At 45.6% G+C, this 25,282-nt stretch overlaps 2 protein-coding genes across 4 annotated transcripts in view; one reads left to right on the top strand and one right to left on the bottom strand.

Moving 5' to 3' along the window:
- Window positions 1-19,306, bottom strand: part of LOC128111847 (protein HIRA) — a 90,393-nt gene extending 71,087 nt beyond the window's left edge. Inside the window, exons 1-2 of one of the 3 annotated variants that reach the window (XM_052740293.1) lie at window positions 19,152-19,306; window positions 118-180 (exon numbers count right to left, since the gene is read on the bottom strand). In XM_052740293.1, the coding sequence (XP_052596253.1) occupies window positions 118-180; window positions 19,152-19,188 (100 nt within the window). In that variant the 5' untranslated portion in view covers window positions 19,189-19,306. Of the gene's footprint in view, window positions 1-117; window positions 181-19,151 lie in introns of those variants that run through there. The other 2 variants (XM_052740295.1, XM_052740294.1) reach the window with 2 other exon arrangements.
- A 741-nt stretch (window positions 19,307-20,047) lies between these two features.
- Window positions 20,048-25,282, top strand: Mrpl40 (mitochondrial ribosomal protein L40). Its single transcript, XM_052740297.1, has 4 exons — window positions 20,048-20,237; window positions 20,859-20,942; window positions 22,661-22,819; window positions 24,844-25,282. Exons 1-4 carry the CDS (start codon window positions 20,185-20,187, stop codon window positions 25,166-25,168), a joined length of 621 nt encoding a protein of 206 aa, XP_052596257.1. The 5' UTR covers window positions 20,048-20,184; the 3' UTR covers window positions 25,169-25,282.

Genomic DNA, 25,282 nt, shown 5'->3' with positions numbered 1-25,282 from the left:
TTTTAAACTAAGTCACAACCAAATTGCAAGGGAAGCTGTCTCTTTACAGCTAACCATGGATCACCAGGAGAAGCAGAGCATGATAACATGGATGTAATGTTCACTCTAGAAACATACCTTGTCCTCCAGTTGCAAACTTGGTCCCATCAGGGTGAATATCAACTGAAAATATCGGCTTGCCTGGAAAAAAAGAAAAACACATCTAACTTGGCTTTTATTCACTGGGAAATGACAACAAATTCTCATTTTTTAAATATTGATTACTCAAATAACATCTCTAATTTTTACACCTAAGGACAAAACAACAGGCTACAGATAAAACTATGATTAAGAATGGAGAGGTCTAACAGCTTCAGTTGGTCAAAACTGCTAGACTCGATAAGCAATACTAGACAGTTGAAAACCCAATGGAGAATCAGGACGTCATCACTGAATACATAAAGGCTATGAACTGTCTGCAATAAGAGCTCAAGTCACAAGTTCCTGTGACCTGAGGACATCTCCCTATCATGTGGGTCTCTACTTGACTGACAGCTTGGAAAGAAGGGCACTCTCCACCCTTCTGACTGGCTGGCTGTCATGAGTGGGCCCAAAGGCTCATCAAAGCCTAGGGCTCTCCCTTCCCTTCTGGTTCCTCAAGGTGGTCCTCTAAGTCTGTACTACACACACGGTGTGAAGCAATTCCCACAAAGCACTCAATCTCGGAAGGAAGCTCTTACGACTCAGAATGTTCTGAAGGGAGATGAAACATTCTATACTGGAGTGAAGCTTCTTAAAACTTAGAAAGTACATAATAAAAACTTCAGGAAACTCCTGAAACTAACAGATAAAGTCTCCCTTCCTCCCCAAGTTTATATAAGCCAGTAAGGCCTACTGAGAGACTTTCAGACTAGCCAAGCTGCCTAGAAAAGGCTCAGACCAACTGAGGATCCTGGAAGAGAAACTCTCCCCATGTCAAGCTGCCTGCAGCCTGTGTAGTGCACTCCAGGTTTCCAGCTTTCATAAGCTGTCACCCATCCTGGGTGGGCTTTTGGAGATGCAGCTGTCTTTGAGTCTTCCATAATCTTGTATGCAACCCCTCATCCATACTCCTGTAAGTAAACACACACACACACCCCAAAAAAAACACCTCACTGGTTCACTAATTTGGACTTTGATGATATCCTTACTTTGTATGGCCATTGGTTCCCTATATGGGGTAAGTAGACATTTGCTCACATCCCTCCAAGGAGTAGTGTCATACAACAACACAGCACTTCTCTCTGGACCTCTGTGAAAGTGGATGTTCAGTTCCTGAGGGTAAAGAGTTAAAGGAGGTTCTCAGAAACCACAAAGGGTCCCTCTGGACTCAAGGCTGGCTGAGGAATTTATGGCTTGCAGGGTAGACCAAGTCAGGCAAAGAAACCAAAACTACATAGTCTGTGGAAGGCAATCTAAGGGCCTTGTACCAAGTGGGTATTTGTCCATCTCCCTAGTCTGCTTCCAAGGCCAAACATACACAAGCTTCATGAGACTGAGTAGTTGCTACTGGGTTGATACTACATCTATGAGTGACAGATTAGAAATGTGACAGTCGGGGGCTGGAGAGATGGCTCAGTGGTTAAGTGCACTGGTGTTCTCCCGGGGACCCGGGTTCAGTTCCCAGCACCCACAAGACAGCTCACAACTGTCTGTAACTCTAAGATCTGACATCTCACACAAATATACATGCAGGCAAAACATCAATGCACATAAACTAAATAAATTATTTTTTAATTAAAATTTTTAAAAAATTAAAAAAAAAGAAATGTGACAGTCAACTGAGCATCAGCAACTACTATTACAGACGAGGGATGAAAAGTCATTAGCTCTAGATGACTCAAGTGAGTAAGGTGGTGGGAGCCTATATATAGTATGCACCTGAGGGAGAGCTGTAAACCCTGACAGGGACCTCATGCCAGTGTGGAAAATACAATGTGGTACTCAAAGGCAGTAACCATAATATAGGTCCTTGGTGATGCCTCTTGGCATCATCTTCCAGAGTCTTATCTGTATGATCAAATCAAGCATGAACTCCCACAACACAGAGAAATACATTTTCATTCTTACTGGTCACTAAGTGGTAGTAGAAGAAACAGCTATACAAGGCCACTACAGAGCAGGTGTGTCAAACACAAATGGAAACCTTTGGAAATCACATTACATGTTCGTTCCATGGTCTCCAATGCTGAATTCCAAATTAACAAAAGCTAACACAATAGACCCCCATCATCAAACTGGCAGCCCTTGCCTGGCCCCCAAGTTCCCTCAGTGATCTTCAGGCTAATTGAGAGCCAGAACTCTACCAAAATTGGACAAGTCTAAAAAGCAACTGCTTGGTGCCTTTCTGGATCCATGCAGGTGCAGGTATGCAGGTGCACAAGTGCGCACACGCACACGCGCGCGCGTGCGTACACACACACACACACACACACACACACACACACACACACACACACACACTGTTAAAAAAACTAGCCTGAAAACTGGACACAGCATATCCGGCCCTCACTGTCTCTGACACGGGCTATCCTTTTATTCCTAGGCGTCATGTTGTAAGCCCCCACACAGCTCACACTCTATATCGCTCTCAAGGAGCAGACCTGGCAGTGGGTGCACTTGGGGTGAGAGGACCTGCAAGTCAGTCTTCCCCCGGATTCCAGACACAGCAGCTCTTAATCAGTTTTGTCTTACTCTTCAAGCAAAGAAATCATGGACTGGCAAGATGGCTCAGGTAAAAGTGTTCTCCACCAAGCCTAACTACCTGAGTTCAATCCCTAGAACTCACACAATGGGAGAACCAACTCGGAAAGTTGTCCTCTGACCTCCAGACACACATTGTGGTACAAGAGCATACAAACATAGATACATTCATACACACAATCATACATACATATACACACAAATGTACACATTCATTTTTTAAAAAATTAAGAAAAAGAAAAGGATGAAAAAAACTACACAGTGTCATAAAAGAAGGTACATCCTGAAAGTAAGGTGAGGAAGAGCAGAAAGGCTCCACCTGGGGCCACACTGGCATGCCCATGCTCTTCTTTGACATCACACTTACCCAAAGGCTAAAGAATAGGAGAGAAGGGACTCCAAGACAGTGGCTTTCTTGCCTATCCAATCTAAAAAGAGTCCCCCAAGGCTTGAGAAACCAGAAAGGCCATCTGGAGTTGTGGGCCTAGCCTCAAGTCATGCAGGTACTTTTTTCCAATGGCTATGATACTCAGCATTAAGACAAGGCAGTGAGTCCTGCCAGATACCAAGGTATAGTGGCAAATTAGCACCAAGAGGTCCCGTGGCATTCAGGACAGATGACTTCTCCAAGTATGGTAAGGACAGCAACAGCCACCTCTAACGGGAGATTTCTAAGGATGAAGAGCCAGGTCCATGCTGGACACACCTAGTGAATGCTGCCTCTCCAAGGCTAGGATCAACCCTCACCAGCAGAACATGCTTTTGCACATCTGATCTGCCCCTAAAACTCTGGGGGGGAGGGAGGAGGGGAGCTCAAACCAGGTATTTTCTAAATTTTATACCACTTCCTGGGATAAATACTCTAACATTCTCATTTTACACTACAAAGAAACTATTTTCCCAGAGCCATACAGCATCCAGCTCTAAAGCCTGAGGTTTTGAATATTGTTATATGGTACCTAGCTAAGCAAAAGAATCTACCACTGCTGTGAACAGGAAGCAAAGAAGGGTGGGAGAGTGGGCCAGAGCATGAATGTGTTTCATGACTCAATGTGAGCCTTAGACCTGCTGTGCTGGACACACCACTTCAGGCCCTTGCACTACTTCAGCAGGCCCCAAGAAAACACAACTCCCTGGGACGCTTGCTCCTGTGTGCTTCTTTTGCCTTGAGTTGGGACTAATCCTGTGCTAAGATGAACCTTAGATCTCTAGTATCTCAGTTTTTGCTGTCAGAAAAATCTGGTTCCCAGTTCAACTACCATGCTTTGAAGAGGCCTCAGTTGTCCAAAGAGAGCAGATTGATGAGTACACACAATAGTGAGAATCAAGACCCTGAGTACAGACAGTTAAGGTGATCTAGACACAAGCTGCTAAAGCCACCTCAGCAGACTCAGTAAATCTGAGGTAATGTCAACTTGATGAGCCTTGTCAACTTGTGGAATCCTAAGCAAATCATAAAAAAAAAAAAAAAAATGGCTGTTTTAAGTCAGTAAGGCTAGAGGGCAGTATATCACACAGGGATAACCCAAAATACCAATTCATCTACCTTTTGGCTTCAGACAACTTAAGAAAAGCATTTGTCATTTTAACTTAAAAAAAGAAAAAAGGTTCTATGTCTTGTAACAGGCATTAGGAAAGAATGGTTTTCTGTCCTGTAAGTCTGTGAAATGTCATATTACAAATTGACCTTCTTAGGAAACTTGTCAGAACACTTACTTGCATGTCACAAACAATTCTTGTTACCCAAGAAGTCGACTGCACAGATACCAGTTATAGCCTATGTCTTTAGAACACATACATTAAAGCAACCCCTAGATGCTTTCTCACCCAATCCACATTTATAAATATATACAGTGTGCCTAATATAAACACACATAGTATGATAATCTTTATGTTTGTTTGTTTTTTTTTTTTTGTTTTTCGAGACAGGGTTTCTCTGTGTAGCTTTGCGCCTTTCCTGGAACTCACTCGGTAGCCCAGGCTGGCCTTCATCTCACAGAGATCCGCCTGGCTCTGCCTCCCGAGTGCTGGGATTAAAGGCGTGCGCCACCACCGCCCGGCGATAATCTTTATGTATAGGAAGCTCTCAGAATTAAAGATAATCATACAAATCTAAGCGGAAAGATGTACAGTGACAGACAGTTATATAGTTTAAAAAAAAACTACTTAATTTAGTCTGGGGCTTCCTTTAAGAAGTAACAATTAAGTCCTAATGGTCGAGGGCAAGTCAGCCAGAAGGGTGGGATCAGCCAGAAGGTACACAGCATTGAATCAAGAAGCAGCCTGGCCGGGCGGTGGTGGCACATGCCTTTAATCCCAGCACTCGAGAGACAGAGCCAGGCGGATCTCTGTGAGTTTGAGGCCAGCCTGGTCTACAGAGCGAGATCTAGGACAGGCACCAAAACAACACAGAGAAACCCTGTCTCGAAGGAAAAAAAAAAAAGCCAGCAGCCTGATAGACTGCCCCAAAGATCATGAGGTAAGCATAGTCAGATGAGGCCCCATCCAGGAGCTTAGGCCTTATTCAAATAGTACATTTTAATGGAGCAATGCCAAGGTCACATTCACATTCTGACTCAACAAATGCTGTGTGGAAAAACAAGGGGGTCTCAAGGCTCCAGAGGAAGGTGGAAATAAAGGAACAGGTTTAGATTTTAATGTTGGCCCTCTCTGGACTGACTCCTTCAGTCCTGCCTCCTATCTGTTATACAACTTTGATTAATTGTTTAATTTTCCCAAACACCAAGTTTCCTAATCTGTAGAAGTGGTGAGGACATGCCCAGCTTACAAACACCTGCTCTTTGTGGATAAATCAGGATACTGTATCCTAATACTTCTAAGATGCATCTACTTCATAACTGAACATTTCTCAGACCGGGATACATTTAGTGAAAGGTATGCCTGGTTTCCTGACATCACTTTTTCTTCCTTAGTGATACTTGATGCATCGCAGGTTAGATGAAGTATAGAGGTGGACCTGCACAGCACTGCCAATGAAGGGCTGGCTCCCAACTCCACATAGCCTAGGCCTCTCAGTCCCAGAAAAGCAGTCACTACATCTTGTCAATGGGAAGGACCTTAATGAAGGGCTCTTGAGCCAAGGGAAAGGATCTTACCAGCTTGGCTGGCTCAAGAACTTTTCCTTTGGCACAGCAAGATAATGACAAATTTCCAACTACCTCCAACTTCAGGCCTTTCTTTGCATAGAGACAGAGACAAAGGATAAATTAGCATAAACCTTGAACTTGAGCAATGTTGGGCAGTGTGGTGGCTTGAATGTAATTGGCAGCATAAGCTCATAAGGAGTGGCACTATGAGGAGGTGTGGCTTTGTGAAGTAGGTGTGGCCTTGTTGGAGAGTGTCACTGTGGCGGATGGGCTTTGAGGTCTAATATATGCTCAAGCCACACTCAGTGTCTCCATTCACTTCCTGTTGCCTACAGATCAAGACATACAATTCTTAGCTCCTTCTCCAGCACCATGTCTGTCTGCAGGCCACCATGTGGCACCATGATGATAATGGACAAAACCTCTGAAAATGAAAGCCACCACAATTAAATATTTTTCCTTTATAAGAGTTGCCGAGGCCAAGTGGTGATGGCCCACATCTTTAATTCCAGCACCTGGGAGACAGAAGCAGGAGGCTCTCCGTGAGTTCAAGGCCAGCCTGGTTTATAGAGTGAGTTCCAGGACAGCCAGGACTGCTTAACAGAGAAACACTATCTCGAAATTCCAAAAAAAGAGAAATCCTTAAAATTCTTTAAGAATTCTTAGAAATGGCTTTTCTCCCAGCAGAAAACACTATCAGAGTTTTGATAAGAAATTATACTAAACTTGTTTTGAGTTTTTTGTTGTTGTTGTTTAGTTGGTTGGTTTTGGTTTTTTGGCAAGGTCTCACTATGTAGCTCTGGCTAGCCTGAAACTATATACACCAGTCTGACCTTGAACTCACAGAATGATGCTTCTGCATCCTGAATGCTAGAATTACAGGTGTGCACCATCACTCCTGGCTTACCTTCACTTAGTTCTAAATTTATCAGTATTTATTGAGACACACTCTATTGGGTACTTCCTGGGGCAGAATGCAATGAGTGAAGGCCTTAAATTACCCAATCTCCAGTTCCCAGGACATTCACAGCATGTTTCAAGCTAATCTTCCTAGTGAGCTGTTAAGAGTATAAAAGCCCAGAGAGAAGGGTATGATGACATGAACCTGTAGTCCTGACAAGGAGACCATTTAATGGGAAGAGGGCTGTATGTTCTAAAGGTAGACTCCTCGAAACTCAGGAAGTAAAAAACTTACAAGTTTCAGCAAGTCCCTGAAACACAAGATTCTCCCAGACCACTGAGCTATAGGTACAAGTCCGGCAGTGAGCTAACTCCTGGGCTCCAGTTTCCAAGAGCTGTCACTCTCACTAGCACAGGCTTTTGGAAATTCAGCTGTCTTTCAGTCATTCCTCTCCTGTAAATAGTCCTTCATCTATGTCCTTTTAAATAGCACCAGTAACCTCACTACTTCACCAAGCTGGACTCTGATGGTATCTCCACACTGGTCTGTTGTTGATACCTTAGCTGAGTTGAGCAGAAATCTGCTCACATCTATCTCTCCATAGTGCCACACAGCACACATGGTAGAAGAGAACTGAACCTTCTAAGCTGTCGTCTGGCCTGCTGTGCACCCTGGGTAAACATGTGTACACACCCCTACATTGAAAATCAGTGTATATAATACATCAAGGGATACTACCAATAGAATGAAAATGCATGAGAGAAAGCTTTTGCAAATGACATCTGATAAGAGACTAATAACAGAAAAAAAAATGGACACAGGAAGACTAGAAAGGTGGCTCAGCAGTGAAGAGCACTGGCTGCTCTTCCAGAGGCCCCAGGTTCAATTCCCAGCACCCATATGGCAGCTCACAACTGTCTGTAAGTTTTAGGTGATCTGACACTTTCTGGTTTTTGTGGGCAGCAGGCATACATGTGGTACACAGACATACATGCAGGCAAAACACCCATACACATAAGAATAAAAATTAAGCCGGGCGGTGGTGGCGTACGCCTTTAATCCCAGCACTCGGGAGGCAGAGGCAGGCGGATCTTTGTGAGTTCGAGGCCAGCCTGGTCTACAGAGCGAGATCCAGGAAAGGCGCAAAGCTACACAGAGAAACCCTGTCTCGAAAAACCAAAAAAAAAAAAAAAAAAAAAAAAGAATAAAAATTAAAATATTTGAAGCAAAAAATGGACAGATGGTTCGGTGGCTAAGGGCACATGCTGTTCTTTGAGAGGACCTGAATTCAGTTCCTACCACCCGTCAGGCAACTCATAACCATCTATGACAACTTTGGCAACTCATAATCATCCACTCCAGGAGCTCTTCATCCACAAATAACTTCATTCATGCACAGACATATAATAAAAGCAACTTTTAAAAAAATAAATAATAAACACAGGACTTAAATACACATTTTTCCCATGAAAATATGAATTGCCAGGAAGCAATGAAAAGATACTCATTCTCATCAATCCTGAAATCCAAATCATAACAAGGTATCTATCATGTCACTTCAGTCATAATGAAGGTTACTATCCAGCCAGCTATAAAATGACAAATATTGGCAAGAATGTGGAGGAAATGAAACTTTGTTGGGATTTCAAAAATGTTAAACATGGTATCACCACGATATTAAAGTTTGAGGGCTACTTAGAAATAGAATAACTATGATAATCCAGCAATTTTACTTCTAAGTACATATCAAAATAAGCTGAAAGCTGAGTCTTGAGAAAAAGGTCAGCCTGAGTTATAAAGCAAGACTGTCTCAAAATACAAACAAAAGCGAGTGCTGGAAAGATGGCTCAACAGTTAGGAGGATTGGCTGCTCTTCCAGAGGACCTGGGTTCAGGTCCCATAACCCATACGGAGGCTCACAGCCATCTCTAATTCCATCCTAGGGGATCCAATGCCCTCTTCTAGCTTCCAAGGGTACCAGGCACGCACATGTTGTAGACATACATTCAGGCAAAAATACTCATACATATAAAATAAAATAAAAATAATTTTTAAAGTTTATTTAAAACAAAAAATACAACCATGCACAAAATACAAACAAAAAGGAATTTATCTATGGTAGAGTACTTGCCTAACATGCATAAAGTCCTGGGTTCAACATCTAGGACTGGAGGGAAGGGGTGTATGGGTGGGTGGGTGGGTGGGTGTGGGTGTGTGTGTGTGTGTGTGTGTGTGTGTGTTGAGAATTGTAATTCTTGGAGAAAAGCCACACCCGTGTTAAGCATTCTACAAGGCCAAGGAATGTTAAGAGAACTGAAATATTACAAGTTGGGAGCCAAAGTTATCTTGAGCTATATTTAGAACCCTTAATAGCCATATATTTCCCATCTCTGTGTGACCTAATATCCTTGTGACTAGGTAAAAAATTTTGAACTATACGAACAGACCCCCAGTTTCCACCAACTCATTATCTGAGGCCTGTAACAGACTTCCCATGCTTTGCTGTAACCACCTCCTTAATGTTTCCACCAATGTATTTGAAAAGTGTCTTGATTTATAACTTTCTTTGCTCCGTTACTATGAAAACTTCATCAAACTTTTGCCCCACTGGAACATGGTATTTGGGGTAACCTCAATCCACTTCCCAGGCTGTGGTCATTCATGTGGCTCCAGAATAAACTCTCTTTTACTCAAGGTGTGTTTTTGCCTTTAAAGACATACTACATATGGTATGTTATACTAACTCTCAGTTATATAATACTCTATGTGCTAGTCAGATGCAAACACATTATATAAAACGGATGATGTACGATACGGGTAAAGTATTCCTTACCTGAAATGCTTATGACTGTGTTTCAGATTCTAAGAACTCACTATACAGACCAGACTGGCTACAAACTCATAGAGATGTGACTGCCTCTGCCTGCCTCCTGAGTGCTGGGATTAGAGGGATGCACCACCACATCCCACTAGAGTCTAACTTTATATGTATAATAAGATCTCTTGGGAATTGGATCCAAGTCAAAATAGGAGATTCATTTCTACTTCATATACACAGTATCTAAAACCATGTCTCATGGTATGGAATTCTACATTGTAGCATCACAGTGGCACTGAAAAAGTTTTGAATTTTGGAGCATTCTAGATTTGGGATTAGGGATACTCAGCCTCTAGATATGCATACATATGAAATAATCTGTACTACAAGATTATCAACTCACTCAGATATAATCATTTCTTGCCTGAATCTCCACACAGCTTCCTAAGGGTCTCCAGTTCCCTCTTCCTCTTGTTGTGGTATAGCTATTCCCTGTGGGCATAACATGACTGTGACCATCAAGAAAGCAGAGATTTCAGTGGTGACCTACAGAATACCTTGACCTTAAAGTCAAAGCAAAGAAATAAGCAAAAATATGCAGTGATGACCAGGTCAGCGAAGGCCAGGTCAGTGATGACTTGGCCTATGGTTAGCAGCGATGGAGCTATTGTAATTCTCTCACAAAAAGCAAAGTAGGGTCACAGGATCCTAACCTGAGATTCTCCTTGAACTCCTTCCTGTCTCCCAGCTGTGTGGGAGGCACGTGAGTATACAGGAAGTGCCAACTGACGGAGGATAGGGAAACAACGCTGCAGTTTTCACGTCTGCCCCTGTGCTCCCGTAACCAACACAATAAACAACACAGTTTCACCAAGCTGAACTTGTGTGGAACTGTTTCTCTGGTCTGTCTGTCAGTGCCCCATCTGAGGTGAACAAATGGAGGTCTTAGTGTCTTCCTAGAAACCCCCCCCCCCCCCACACACACACACACACACTCCCAGTCTAACCTCAGCATCCCTCCAAGACCTCGTCAAATCACCCCAGATGCAGTCCCACTGTCCCTTTCTGGCCTCACCTCTCTAAGTTCTTGGTCTTGCCACTGCTCACACCACAATGTGGTGTGAAAAGTGCCATCAGCACTTTTCTTTAAAAAGCCAGGAGATCTAACTAGTAGATCTAACTAGGCTGTGCTCCCCTCATAGGGCACTTTGCACATCTCTCTCAAGCCTGTAGTGGATGCACCAAGACAGCTTCCGGAAGTCCTATTTGGATAGGTGCTGTCCTCAGCAAGGTCCACTTCACTCAGCAACTGCACATAAGAGTACAAAGGCCTTGGCCCCTCAGTCTGATTTAGGACAACTCAGCTCCATAAATACCCACATAAAACCATCTGTGATTATCACAATCATTACCACCTCAATCAAATATAGTCATCTCTCTCTCTTTTTTTTTTTCTTCCAAGACAGGGTTTCTCCTTGTAGCTTTGTGCCTTTCCTGGAACTCACTTGGTAGCCCGGGCTGGCCTCAAACTCACGGAGATCTGCCTAGCTCTGCCTCCCAAAAGAGTGCTGGGATTAAGGGCGTGCGCCACCACCGCCCGGCTATAATCATCTCTTGCCTGGACCGCCAGAACAGTCTCCCAAGAGTCTCTCGGCTCCTGCTTCCTCCTGTTGTGGTATAGCTACTTCTTCCCCACAAGACCACCTGTGGCTCTCCCTCTGCCTCCATCCTAACTCACCTTCTGTTCATAACACTTTTCAAATTCACATTTGTGTGACTCCCAAGAGTGCTCCCCAATAATCCTCCTGTGTACAAAACTCAGGCAGGCAACTTCTGCAGCAAAATGTTTGCCCAAATATTAGCTTCTTATTCAGGCTTTGCCCAAAGCACCTTTTATTTATAATTTTCCTACCCGAGGTGGTTACAGTAGCACATATAGGTAGTCCCAGAAACGTGGAAGGCAGGAAGATCTCTTGAGTTTAAAGCTGAAATTCTCCTATGCCCCGCGTGTTGCTTGTCTCTGTCTGTTGTTCCTGTCCACACTGACCTACCTGCTCCCTGTTGATGGCTCTTGCTCAGGATGTCTCTTTGCTCTCTGGCCTTACCTGCAATGCTGTTGTCCTGGCCATTTTTCACAGGACAACATACTTTTATCATCAGATTTACCAGGCAGACACTAATGGTTTTCATCCTTCTTCTAATACACAGGAGTTGTCACTTGCTAAGCGACTACTCTGGAAGTTCTCTCCCTATACCACCTCTTTGCTGTGAACAAAATACTCATACCAGGTTCTCCAGATGGACCCCAGGCTCTCTAGATGGATAGCTTTAGTCTGGGATGCTATTTAATTTCCTACTGTTTCTAGCTCTTAGCCCACTCCCTGGCAGTTAGCCCTTGGTATTTGTCAAATGGGTAGATTTATTATATTCTCTGCAGGATGATCTTTGGAAAGTGCCATAGCCCTGACATCTGCTCCAACAAACATCTATCCTTGGTCCTCTAAGGAGACTTGCTGCCCCTTTTGTCTATTCCTCACTACAGTGCTATTTTCCAGAACAATCAATCGCCCTATAAGCTTAGTCTGTCTTGTGTTGGTTAATACAGTAGGCAGATGTTAGCTTAGGAATAAGTTTTAGGGGCTGGAGAGATGGCTCAGTGATTAAGAGCACTGGTTGCTCTCCCAAAGGTCATGAGTTCAGTTCCCAGCAACCACATGGTGGCTCACAACCATCTGTAATGAGATCTGGCGCCCTCTTCTGGCCTTCAGGGTCACATGCAGGCAGAATGCTGTATACATAATAAATAAATCTTTAAAAAATAAGGAATAAGTTTTTACCTAAATGGGTTTTCTTTTTGCCAAGGGGAGGGGTGATTGTCAGTCATATGCTATCTATTCTATTTACACATTTCCTTTCTTAAAATAGAAAACTACAGGAACCCACTTTCAGGGTTCTTAAACTTTAGGTCAGAACCCTGTATTTGAGAACCACAAAAAAAATTTAGCAACAATAAAAGGTTTCCAACTGCACAATGACCAAAAACTCAAGATCAAACCTGTAGTGGCTCTGAGTATTTCTGGCAGTTCTTGCCTATGTTGTCCTGCAGTCTCAGTTCTAAACATACAACATGCACACTTTTCACTGCACATGCAATCATGCAAAGTAGCATCCCTTGATACATCTCAGCTCAGATTCAAAATTATTCTTTTACTGTGCAGACAGTGTTTTTGGCTTATAGAAAGATATCAGTTTGGACTGTGTTGTATTAGAATGTGTGGCTTTAAAGTTGCTATTTGAGTTACTGATTTCAGTTTCACAAAAAAACACTTAATGAGTTTGGGCTTGGCATTAAAATAGTACTTCCAACAATTCCTAAAATGTCCATAAAGATACTTCTGCCGTTTTGCAATATGTATTTATAGGAAGTAGTTTTCAGCATTGACAATTATAAAGTCAAAATATCAACTCTGAAAGATGTCTACGATTCTTTACATCACACGGTATCAACTATTCAGCTGATTCAATTCTTCATGTAAAAATAAACATATCCATCTCAATAGTATGTAAATTTGCTTGTCTCCAATAAGTGGTAAAATTATGTATCAAATAACTGCTTTAAAATAAAATTTATTATTAGTCAGTAAATGTTTGACTTGTATACCAATTTTATGTGCTTATACAGCCAAAATCGCATAAAAAATTTTGGGTGAAAAGTGGTCAAGAGTGGAATAGCTGCCAGGTGTGGTGGCACACACCTTTAATTCCAGCACTTGGGAGGCAAAGGTAGGCCAATTTCTTGAGTTCTGGGCCAGCCTGGTCTACAAATCAAGTTCCAGGACAGCCAGGATTACACAGTGAAACCCTGTCTTGAAAAAAAAGAAAAAAAAAAAACAACATCAACAACAAAAAAGTAGAATAGTTTAAACCCTAACAGAGCTGGCAAGATGGCTCATGGCTCAGTGGTTAAAGGATATAGGCCTGAGTTTGATCCTTGGCTCCCACAGGGTGGCAGGAGAGAATTGACTCTTAAGAGTTCTCCTTGATTTCCACACCCACAATGTGCCTGTGAGCTCTTGTTTTTTCTCTCTCTCCCCTTCACCCCCTACACAAAAACAGATACATAAATATGCAAAATTTAAGAAGTCCTGACATAAATGAATTCCTTAGGTAGAAGCTTAGACAAAATGTTTCCTTATCCCTGGAGGCCCCAGCAGATTCCACCAGAAAGTCTGATCTATAAAAAGACACAGCTAGGACAAACGAGAAGGAAGTCAAGAGTAGTGGTCACCCACCCACCAGGTACCTTTCATCCCCTTCTTCCAGGATCCAGACACATAAGTGTTTACTAATGGATCAGGTGAATACTGTAGTACCTGCCAGGCACCGTTCTTTGCCAATAAAGCACAAGCCAAGACAAAGTGTCTGCCTTCTGGGAGCTAACTCTCTGTAGGCAATCTCCAGTGAGTTCCAATTTTATTTTACCCAAGTATCTATCTCTACCCATATAAGCCAGTAGGCAACAGTAACCAGGGCAAGAGAAGACATATAACCTAGAAGGTCTAATCAGGCTAACAGGGAGACTCAAGGTCCAAGGCTAGAACACAGGTCCTCCCTCCTGCTCCTCCCAGAAAACAGCTTTGATTCCCCCATGACCAGAGAATTCTCAAAAACTAAATGCCAGAGACATTTCTTCAAGCAACTCAAATGAAATCTACTAAGTTGGAAGCGCCAAGGTATCAAATGACTACAAAAATGGCCACAGAACAATGACCTCCAAGCATAATATTCCTTGTATCAAGTGCCACTCAGTTTCTGAAAGCTGTCCTTCTGAAGAAAAATAGTCCCCAAGCTCTCCAGGAAGACAGAGGTGGTCAGAATCAGCATGAGACCATTACTTGGCAAGTTAAAAAGAATCCTGAGCTGGTCTAGATAGAATTACCAACTCATTTCCTTCATATCTAGTATCGTCTTGGAGAAGTCTGCAGAACTCAGCCACAGTTTGTGAGCCTGTTCTTTTGGTTACAAATCGTCTGACATATTCAGACCCAGTGAAGTCTTGCAGAAGCTGGACACAGAAGCCCCCAGCAAATATCTTGCTAGCTCAAAATAGTATTACATGGCAGGTTTTTTTTGTTTTTTGGTTTTTTGTTTGTTTTTGGGTTTTGTTGTTTTTTTTTTTTTTTTTTTTTTTTGGTTTTTCAAGACAGGGTTTCTCAGTGTAGTTTTTGGTGCCTGTCCTGGATCTCGCTCTGTAGACCAGGCTGGCCTCGAACTCACAGAGATCCGCCTGGCTCTGCCTCCCAAGTGCTGGGATTAAAGGTGTACACCACCACTGCCCAGCCACATGGCAGTAATTTTAAAAGTCCTAGGCACTCACAGGCATACCAGTTTAGGAGCATTAGCACACGTGCCCCTGTCTAGAGACTGTCCTGCAGAAAAAGGCAGGCAGAAAACAAAAGGAACCCTGGGATTCTGCTAGCAAAGAAGAGGGCAGGCAACTCGGGGGATGAGCAGTACCCCTTCCCACTATTTAACAGCCCCACCCAGTCCTCTGGGTGATGTTGCTGATCTTAGCAAGAACATAAAACGTGTTTGCATCAATTTTTAGACCCCAGGGCTTAGTCCAGATCTGTGTCATTTACTAGGCCTCTGAAAGTAATTAAGTTATACTAGCAACATTTAGGTAAATTGTGGGGTCAAGGCAGACACAGTACATATCCTTTCCATGGACACCCATAAGACTCAAGATTGGGAAAATAACAGCAGGGCCTCCATTTGGCTTCACTGGTCAGAGCCAGGGACTGCCCAGGTGTGCTGGTCCCAGCTGTCTAACTATGAATCTCCTTATAAAGTTTAAAGTTGATTTTCAACCACTTATTAGATTAAAATTTCTAAAACAAAAAATACACACCACATATGTGTGTGTGTGTGTGTGTGTGTGTGTGTGTGTGTGTGTGTGTGTGTGTGTGTGTATGACAGAAAGGATCTCAATCTAGAGCCCAGGCTGGCCTCAAACTCACAGCAATCCTCCTGCTTCCTGGATGCTGGGTTCACAGTCAAGAACCACCATGTACAACTAATAGATCTCAATAAATGTTAAGGGGCTGGGGGCAGGGGGATGGCTCAGTTGGTAAAGTGCTGGCCATACAAGCACAGGAGGCCTGAATTCTGCCACTGGTGCCTACATAAAAAGCCAGTGTCACCCCACACCAGTAATCCCAGCACTTGGGATGCAAAGACAGGAGTGTCTTGGGAGATCACTGGCTAGTCAGTCTAAGCCCAAAGGATGAGCTCCAGTGCAGTAAGAAACACTGTCTCCAAAGGGAAAGGGCAACAGAAGAAATTCAACACTGACCTCTGGCACACATGTGCATGCGTACACTCACAAACAACAAATAATAAGCAAACAAGCAAATACATAAGTGTCTGAGTGAATTCCACAGGGGCCTCGGGAAATGGCTCAGTGAGTAAGAAGAGCTTGCCACACAAGCATGAGGACCTGAGTTCAAATCCCCAGCACCCACACAAAATCCAGAAATGTCCATCCATCTGTAACTCCAGCTTGGGGGAGGTGGGCAAGAAGGGTAATCACTGGAATTCCCCGGTTGCCAGAGTAGCTCTAGACTCAGTGAGAGACACCTCAACAGAATGGTGAGAAGGCAGGGCACTTGACATCCTCTCCATATACACCCCACACCCACCCAAACACACGAAAGAAAACACCACTGCCCATCTCTTATCTGTAGTCTTTCTCCAGAACACTTAAGAAATGAACCCAAAAATGGCATGGGTCTATACTACACACATGTAACGGCTAAGCCCCATTAACTCTTCCTGTTTCCATAGTGCCTCTCATCTTTCTCATCTCTCACACCGACCTTTCCTCCCTCTCAGCACATCTTACCAAGATCTGGAGACCACCTTCTAAGTCCTACAAGGACTTCCGAAGACACAGGCTAGTGCCCAAACCTAGAAACCTCAACGCTCCGCTCCTCGAACTCAAAAAAGAAAGTCATGACTCCACCCTCCCCCAACCACATCTCCTTATCTCCTTCTTTCCTTCCTCAGCTTACCTTCTTCAGCATTCTGTCTCCTGAACAACTCATCTACATAGTGCACTCATACTTGGAGATAAGCCCTTCTTTAACTCACTCTTTCTGCCTCAGCCTCCCTGATAAGCTATAATTATAGGTGTGTGCCATAACTAGCACCCATACATAATCTTAACCTTACTCAGAAATGAAACTTATTTGGGCCATGATTAAAGTAAACTATATGGCCAAGTATGATAGTGCATGCCCTTAATCTCCGCACTTGAAAGGCAGAGGCAGGAGGATCTCTGAGTTCTAGGACAGCCAGGGCTACCTTGTCTTAAAAAATAAACAAATAAGTAAAATATAGTCAACAAGATTACATCTCAAAACTGTATGTAAGTGTACTGCATATACCATCAATATAAATAACAGATACTAATTTTTATTTTGTATCATACTTTAGGGACAATCATTTACATTGAGTACAAGGTGAAGAAATAGGTCTTTTTTACATGATTTCACCAAGGCCTATAATTAGTAAGGCGAAGAATCCTTAACTAGTAAATGATGTTATCTTGAATTCAGTCTAAATCCACATCCGAGGCAAATTTCAGTGCAAAATGACAATGTCAAGACTTACTAACATGCTGATAACCATAGACCAGAACATCTCAAGTGGAGGTGATTTAGGCTAACAAGTGGACTTAGTAATGTCACAGATATTTTTGGTTGAGGTAAGTGGGCAGTTATGATGGTGGGTGCTGCTGACACCTAAGTAAAGATCACAAAATACACAGGACAGCCCCTAAAACAGCTGTGTGACGGAAAATGTCAATTGTGCTGGGGCTGAGAAATCCTATGTGAGAGGTTTCTCTAGTACTGGGCTAGAGAAATGAAGACCAACAAACACTTCTCTCTCTGCCTTTAACCTCTTCTAGTCTTCTAACTACCTTATCTAAATGGATCCCCTGCCATCTTCAGGGAAACCTTCAGCTCTCTTTTCCTCCCCTCTCTGAACTTTCAGACCCCAGAAAGTATGTTCATGCTGTATAAGGAGACAGGAAACACAACTGCTGAGTGAGAAAGCCAGGAAGTACAACCATGCATCACCTCCAATGCAGTGGGGCAGTCCATTCATCCAAAGGAAACTTGCTTTTATTAGCTACTACCATTCAGGGTCTGGCTAGCAAGCAACTTCCACTACTCACTGCCATCTTTGGTGACTCAAAACAGCATCCTCTCCAAGACAGAGACAATTTAGAGAGGGAGGGAGGTTGCCTTTAGATTTAAAAAGAAAAGAAATTTGCTTAAGTTTCAACATCTTTTATCATTAATAAACATTATCACTTAAATTTTCTTTTGTTTTTTCGAGACAGGGTTTCTCTGTGTAGTTTTGGTGCCTGTCCTGGATCTCACTCTGTAGACCAGGCTGGCCTCAAACTCACACTCACAGAGATCCGCCTGGCTCTGCCTCCCCAGTGCTGGGATTAAAGGCGTGTGCCACGGCCGCCCGGCTCGCTTAAATAATTTTAATTAAAAAAATTCATATTCACATTTTTGCTTGTGACCCAAAAAAACAGATGTTTGGCTGTAGCAGTAAAAAGCTTCCCGGACCAAATACTAAATGAAAAGGCCACGTGGATTTTCAAAAAGAAAAATGCATCTACTTGTCTTGCTTTACAGGAAAAAAAGAAAAAGAAAAAAAAACTATAGCTCCCTCTAGATGTATTACAAAGTAGAAACGATGAACAAGACAGTATCAGGGAGACTCTTCTCCCTTTGGGCAGAGGGTGGCTGCTCCCAGAGACTCAAGTACTAACAGCTGGGGGAGGGCTCTGGCTCTTCTTCGCTCCGCAGAGCAAGTAGTTCTCCACAAAACTTGCTGCTGCTCTGCACCAGCCATCTCGACCAGGGTGTATGAGTCCGTTCTTTGAAGTCACTATCACACATCCAAAGTCGCTCGTCTCCTACAACCTGTACACTACTGGCCCCGATCTTAGTTACGCTCCAGCCCTGCACTAAATGTGATTCCTTCGTGGTCCTCCAAAGGACCCTGCTCCCAGGACCTTACGAGGACCGCAATAGCCCGAGTGGGTGCACTGTCACCAGCTCCAGGCCTCAAGAGCGGTAGTACAGTCAGTCTCTCATGCAGATTCGAGATCTCCACCGAGCCACTGAAAGGCCACAAGGGGGATGTCGCCCCAGTTTCATACTCACTAAAAGCATCTGAGCACACATTGGACGGTGAAGCCGGGTGGCAGCACCAAGCCGGTGCCCAGGCCGGCTCACAGAAGCCAGGCGCCAGGCACTCCAGACTAGGGGTGGGCGGCGCAGGACCCAGCGCCATTGCTTGGGGCGAAAGCGGACTTCGCTGCAACCAGCCCGAAGCACGTGCCGGGGCTCGCCGGTATCCCGGAGCCCAGGACAAAGTCTGCTCTCGCCCGCTCTGCAGCTCCAGCACCCGGCACCCGAGTCTGGGCAAGGCGGGCAGGGCTTGCGCGCGCCGCAAGCCAACTCCAGACCCCACCCCGATGCAGGCTCGGCCGCCCACGACTCCTGCGCGCACTCACCATTGTGGTTGACCCAGGTTGGCTTCAAGAGCTTCATTGTTCGGCCGCCGCCGGGCTGAGGCCAGAGCCGTGTCCCTCAGCGCGCCTGGGCCATGGAGCCGCCGCCGCTTCCTCCCGCGCCGCCTGCCCTCCGGCCGCCGCCCACCCTTGCCCTCAGCGCCGCCGCGCCATCGCCGGCCCGCGCCCCCAGCCGCCGCCACAGCCGCCTCCTGCGCTCGGCCGCCGCCGCCGCCGCCACAGCCGCATCCCCTGCGCCGCTCCTCCTCCGGCGGCTCCGGGGCAACGCCGGAAGTCACGGCGCGCACCTGCCAAATCGCCCCGGCGGGAAACCGCTCCCTACGCGGACGGGGCCGCCTCAGCTCTTTGGCAGGCAGGGGGAGCGCGGGGCTACACCGCTCTGGGTCTGGCACGGGCGCGGTCGCTGGTGAGGCTCGGTTTGGACGGGCTGGCAGAGCCTCCAGGTTCCGCCCGGCGATGCGGGGCCACGGTAGTGTCCAGGTCTCTAGCCCTACCTCCGCGGCTCCAAGTCCAGCTTAGTAACTAGCTTCCGTCATCCCTCAACACGCGCTATTGGGCATCTCGGAGCGCCATCCGGGCGGGCGCCAGCATGCAGCTAGCGGCAGACGGCAGCGGCCCTGGTCTCTAACGAATGCAGAAAAGAGCTAGCCTGGTGGAGGGGTACAGGGGGCTAGACGGGCGCATTTATTGCGGCGTTTGCATAGACGTAAACACATAGGCCAGGCGGAGCAGTGAGCAGCCACACCGGCACAGGAGACACTTGGGCAAGGGCTGCAGGCCTGTCCCGCAGCACCAACAGGAAGCGGAACGCCAGCCGCAGGGACGCTGCGAAGCTAGCCGCGCTTGCCCGGGGCGGGGCTGCGTCGGGGGCGGGGCCAGAGGCGAGCTCGCCTCTCGGAATCCCGGACCGGAGGGTTCCGGGCCGCGGCCTGCCTGACCCTGCTCGGTACGGCAGATCGGACCGCCCAGGGGCGCGCTCCCGGAAGCTGCCCGCCTGCGGGTGGCGTGAAAAGCTATGGCTACCGCCGTGATGCTGTGTACTGCGCGGGCTCTGCGGCCGCGGAGCTGGTGAGTGCCGACGCGGGTGGCGAAGGGCCCAGGGCGCGTGCGCGGGCTCTGCCCTGGCGCTGCTCTGGCACTTGCAGGTTATTTCAGGGATAAACTGATCCCGTCTGTTGCAAATGATAATCTGAGCTGGGAATATAGCTCAGTAGACAGACTACTTGCCTAACGAGTCTGAAGCCTAAGTAAGGCTCCATCCTAGCGCCACAAAAACATTGGGCGTGGCGGCACACGCCTGCAATCCTAGGGCTGTGGAAGTAGAGGCTAGATCAGAAATTCAAGGTCATCAATAGCTACGTAGCACGTAAACCCCAGGCTATGTTACCCCCTAATTTAAAAAAAAAAAATCCTGCTAGAGCGAGTAGGGGCCCTACCCAAAGTGCGAAACGGAGTTTTGAAAAATCCCCACTTTGACCTTGCTGGCCTAATACAAGTGAGCTAAGCATGGTGGATCAGCCTAGGCAAGAGAATTGCCTCGAGTTCCAGGATAGCCCGAATTACAGAGACTTTTGTCTGAAATAAGTAAAGTAAATACAAACGCCCTCCAGGTTTTGGGAGCCCTGTAGTTATGTGTATGTGCCTTCTCTTTCCCAGTCGGATCTTTATACATGCCCTTCTCTCCTTCAGGATCCCTGGAATCTGCCACACACTGGCTAGACACACCCACCAGAGAGCTTCCTTGCTGTCCTTCTGGGAGCTCATCCCCATGAGGTAAAATTCAGTGTGACCCTAAGCTTTTGGAGTGTGAGAAACACATGTATGCATATAACCAAAACAAAGCAAGATTGCCCAACCTTTGGTTAGCAGATCAGTCTATCAAGCTAATAGTTAAATGTAGGTAGATGCCTCTGTCCTTTCAACAAGCTGTACTACGATAGCATGTATGTGTAGTAAAGTAGTTTAAATAAATAGCAGTTAGCTTTGAGGAGTTCTGTGTGTTTTAAAGGACACATCTTAACTTCTGTCTCTCCACAGGCTTTGCTCTTCCCTGCTCAGCTCATCCTGATTCATTGAGTGGGAGGAAGGTTCAAAGACTAATACTAATAGTTCCTCTAGAAACTTTGGATACTTTCTTGGGAATTGATTTAGTCGATTTTAATGCTAAAGGGTTTGCTGATTGTTTTTAAGATTTCTTTTTTATTTGTGTATGTGCCTGTCATGTTTTCAGGTGCCCTGGATGGGGCTTACAGATCAGAGTTACAGGCAGCTGTGAGCCCCAGGTGTGGGTGCTGGGAACCACACTCCAGTCTTCTAAACTAGTAAGCACTCTTAACTGCTGAACCATCTCTCCAGCCCCAGATTTGCTTATTCCTAATGGCAAATTATGTCTGGGAGATGTGTTCCTAGAAGCAAACCAGATAATTGCCAAAGATTTAGGGCATGGAACTTTTTTTAAACGTGTTATGTTTGAGTGTATGGGCGTACATTGCATGCCTGATGATCACAAAGGCCAGAAGAGGGTGCCAGATCCCTTGGAACTGAAATTAATGGTGGTTGTGAGCCACCATGTGAGTGCTAGGAACCAAACCCAGGTCCTCTGCAAGAGTAGAAAGTGTTCTTAACCACTAAGCCATCTCAGACACCCCAGAAATTGGTAACAAATTCTGAGAAGTAAATAAAGACATAGCTAGTCACTTTTACTATCCTGTCTCTTTTATTCTTAAAGCATTTTTTTAAAATCACAAATTGATTTAAAATGTGAATGGACTTTTAATCCATTTCAGTAAGTTCACTTCTCAGGGCAGTTTCAAGGTATCCCTGAGTCACAGACTGACACTTTCAAGCTAAGAATGTAGCTCAGTGTTTTGAGTCCTGGCCTAGCATGCACAAAGCCTCCAGTTGAAGCCCCAGCACCATAATACCAGGAGTGGTAGAAAATGACCATCCTGGCAGTCAGGAGGTAGAGACAGTAGGATCAGAATTCAAGGACATAGCCACATAGCTCCATGACTACATAGCTAGTTCAAGGCAAGCCAGGGCTATGTGAGAATGTATCTTTAAAAAAAAAAAAAATTAGCCGGGCGGTGGTGGCGCACGCCTTTAATCCCAGCACTCGGGAGGCAGAGCCAGGCAGATCTCTGTGAGTTCGAGGCCAGCCTGGGCTACCAAGTGAGTTCCAGGAAAAGGCGCAAAGCTACACAGAGAAACCCTGTCTCGAAAAAACCAAAAAAAAAAAAAAAAAAAAAAAAAAAAATTAACACTGCCACTTAGTAAATACATGTAATTTGTGCTGCTTCCTGGAGTTGATAGGACCCCTACAGTCCTCATGAAAACAGATAAAAACTGACTCTGTCACTAAGCTCATGGAGTCAGGACTGTGAGCAACTCTTTCTTGTAGTGTATGATCCAAGTGTAAGGCACTTCCTTTAGCATCATGTCTGCCCTGGGATTGAAGTAGAAACACTGGGTGTCTGTTTCTCATCTACTAGAGCGGAACCTCTGCGAAAGAAGAAGAAGGTAGACCCTAAAAAGGATCAAGCAGCAAAGGATCGCTTGAAGAAGAGGATCCGGAAACTGGAAAAGGCCACCCAGGAACTGATTCCTATTGAAGATTTTATCACCCCAGTGAGATTCCTGGATAAATCACGGTAAAGGTTCTCCTCTAGGTTGACATCCTTAATGCAAAGGAATTCCCTCAAGTAGTTCTAGTTGAAGTTCAAGTCTGATGGGAACAGGTGAGTAGGGTTGACTTGACCCTGGTCGGAGTCCTTTTCATCTCGATTGTGCTTTTTGGGAGTTTGGATCAACTTTGCTCCGAGGGTCATGTTCATGTCCGTGAGTGTTGACTGTAACTCATGACATAGGCCTTGGCTCATAGCTCTCACCGCATCACCACTGTAGAAAACTCTCAGCCTCTTGTACACATGTTCATAGTTGGTGTGTGTTGCAGTTGTGTTGTGTGTAAGTTTAGCAGCTAGCTCATGCTTTCCTGGAGAAGTGAGCAGTTTATAAAGCCCTGCAAGGTGGGAAGCGCTGGTGCTTTGTGGTGTTCTGGGACTAAACAGGCTCTTGTCTCGAGATTTGGGTGTTTGTTCCACTTTTCTTCTGTACCCCTCTCACCAAAAGGAGGCTTTGCCTGGGGCAGAAACAGTGGCACTGTAGTTCTCTCAGAGTGTGCTCTTTCTCTGGCAGACAATACCTGCTGTCATGTTCTACACGGTGTTTTTTTTTTTTTTTCTTAAGATTTATTTTTATTTATGTGTACTTGGGGTGTGTATGCTCATGTGACTGCAGGTGCCCTAGTGGCCAGAAGAGGGCAGCAGATCCTCTAGAGCTGGAGTTACAAGCAACTGTGAGCCACTTAATTCTGGTGCTGCAAAAGAAATTCTGGTCTCTAAGAACAGTAAATGCTCTTAACCTCTGAATCATCTCTCCAGCCCTAACCTTGCATTCTTAATTTACCCCCAAATATACTATTTTTCTAAGCCCTGGTTGTGCCTGGCAGTGCCTGCTAGTAGGGCAGTGAAGTCATGTGTGGTCACATCGTCCTCTACAGTAGGGTCAGTCAGTCATGTGTGGTCACATTGTCCTCTGCAGCAGGGTCAGTCAGTCATGTGTGGTCACATTGTCCTCTGCAGCAGGGTCAGTCAGTCATGTGTGGTCACATTGTCCTCTGCAGCAGGGTCAGTCAGTCATGTGTGGTCACATCGTCCTCTGCAGGGTCAGTCAGTCATGTGTGGTCACATCGTCCTCTGCAGGGTCAGTCAGTCATGTGTGGTCACACTGTCCTCTGCAGGGTCAGTCAGTCATGTGTGGTCACATTGTCCTCTGCAGGGTCAGTCAGTCATGTGTGGTCACACTGTCCTCTACAGTAGGGTCAGTCAGTCATGTGTGGTCACATCGTCCTCTACAGTAGGGTCAGTCAGTCATGTGTGGTCACACTGTCCTCTGCAGGGTCAGTCAGTCATGTGTGGTCACATTGTCCTCTGCAGGGTCAGTCAGTCATGTGTGGTCACACTGTCCTCTACAGTAGGGTCAGTCAGTCATGTGTGGTCACACTGTCCTCTGCAGCAGGGTCAGTCAGTCATGTGTGGTCACACTGTCCTCTGCAGGGTCAGTCAGTCATGTGTGGTCACATTGTCCTCTGCAGGGTCAGTCAGTCATGTGTGGTCACATCGTCCTCTACAGTAGGGTCAGTCAGTCATGTGTGGTCACACTGTCCTCTGCAGGGTCAGTCAGTCATGTGTGGTCACATTGTCCTCTACAGTAGGGTCAGTCAGTCATGTGTGGTCACACTGTCCTCTGCAGCAGGGTCAGTCAGTCATGTGTGGTCACATTGTCCTCTGCAGGGTCAGTCAGTCATGTGTGGTCACACTGTCCTCTGCAGGGTCAGTCAGTCATGTGTGGTCACACTGTCCTCTGCAGGGTCAGTCAGTCATGTGTGGTCACATTGTCGCTCTGCAGCAGGGTCAGTCAGTCATGTGTGGTCACACTGTCCTCTGCAGGGTCAGTCAGTCATGTGTGGTCACACTGTCCTCTACAGTAGGGTCAATCATGTGTGGTCACATTGTCGCTCTGCAGCAGGGTCAGTCAGTCATGTGTGGTCACATTGTCGCTCTGCAGCAGGGTCAGTACTCCTCAGCCTCACATCTTTGGACTTGTGTGTTCACAGACAGCGACTCCAGGAAGAGCATTCTTCAGAGGAGAGCGAGCAAAGAGCTCTTCTGCTGAAGAGGTGGGCACTCTACAAGCAGCAGGAACATGAGGCAGAGAGGGTCGCCATCAGAGCCATGCTGGAAGCCCAGCAGGAAGCACTTCAGGAGCTGAAACTTGAGTCTCCAGAGCTCCACGCTGAGGCCATAAAGCGGGACCCCAGCCTATTCCCCTTTGAGAAAGAAGGGCCACATCACACGCCACCAGTCTCTAACTACCAGGCCCCTGAAGGCAGGTACAATGACATCACCAAGGTGTACACACAAATAGAATTCAAAAGATAGAACTGAAAACCGCTGTCCTCAGAAGATGCTGGCCCCGGGAGTCGGAGCGATGAGCTGCAGTTTGTTTTCCACAGATCATACATCCCGGGAACAAATAAAATGTAATCACAAGCA

The sequence above is a fragment of the Peromyscus californicus genome, unplaced genomic scaffold (assembly GCF_007827085.1).
Source record: "Peromyscus californicus insignis strain IS unplaced genomic scaffold, ASM782708v3 Scaffold_16__1_contigs__length_79575227, whole genome shotgun sequence".
NCBI classification, from domain to species: Eukaryota; Metazoa; Chordata; class Mammalia; order Rodentia; family Cricetidae; genus Peromyscus; species Peromyscus californicus.
This window is presented reverse-complemented; position numbering and strand designations above follow the sequence as displayed.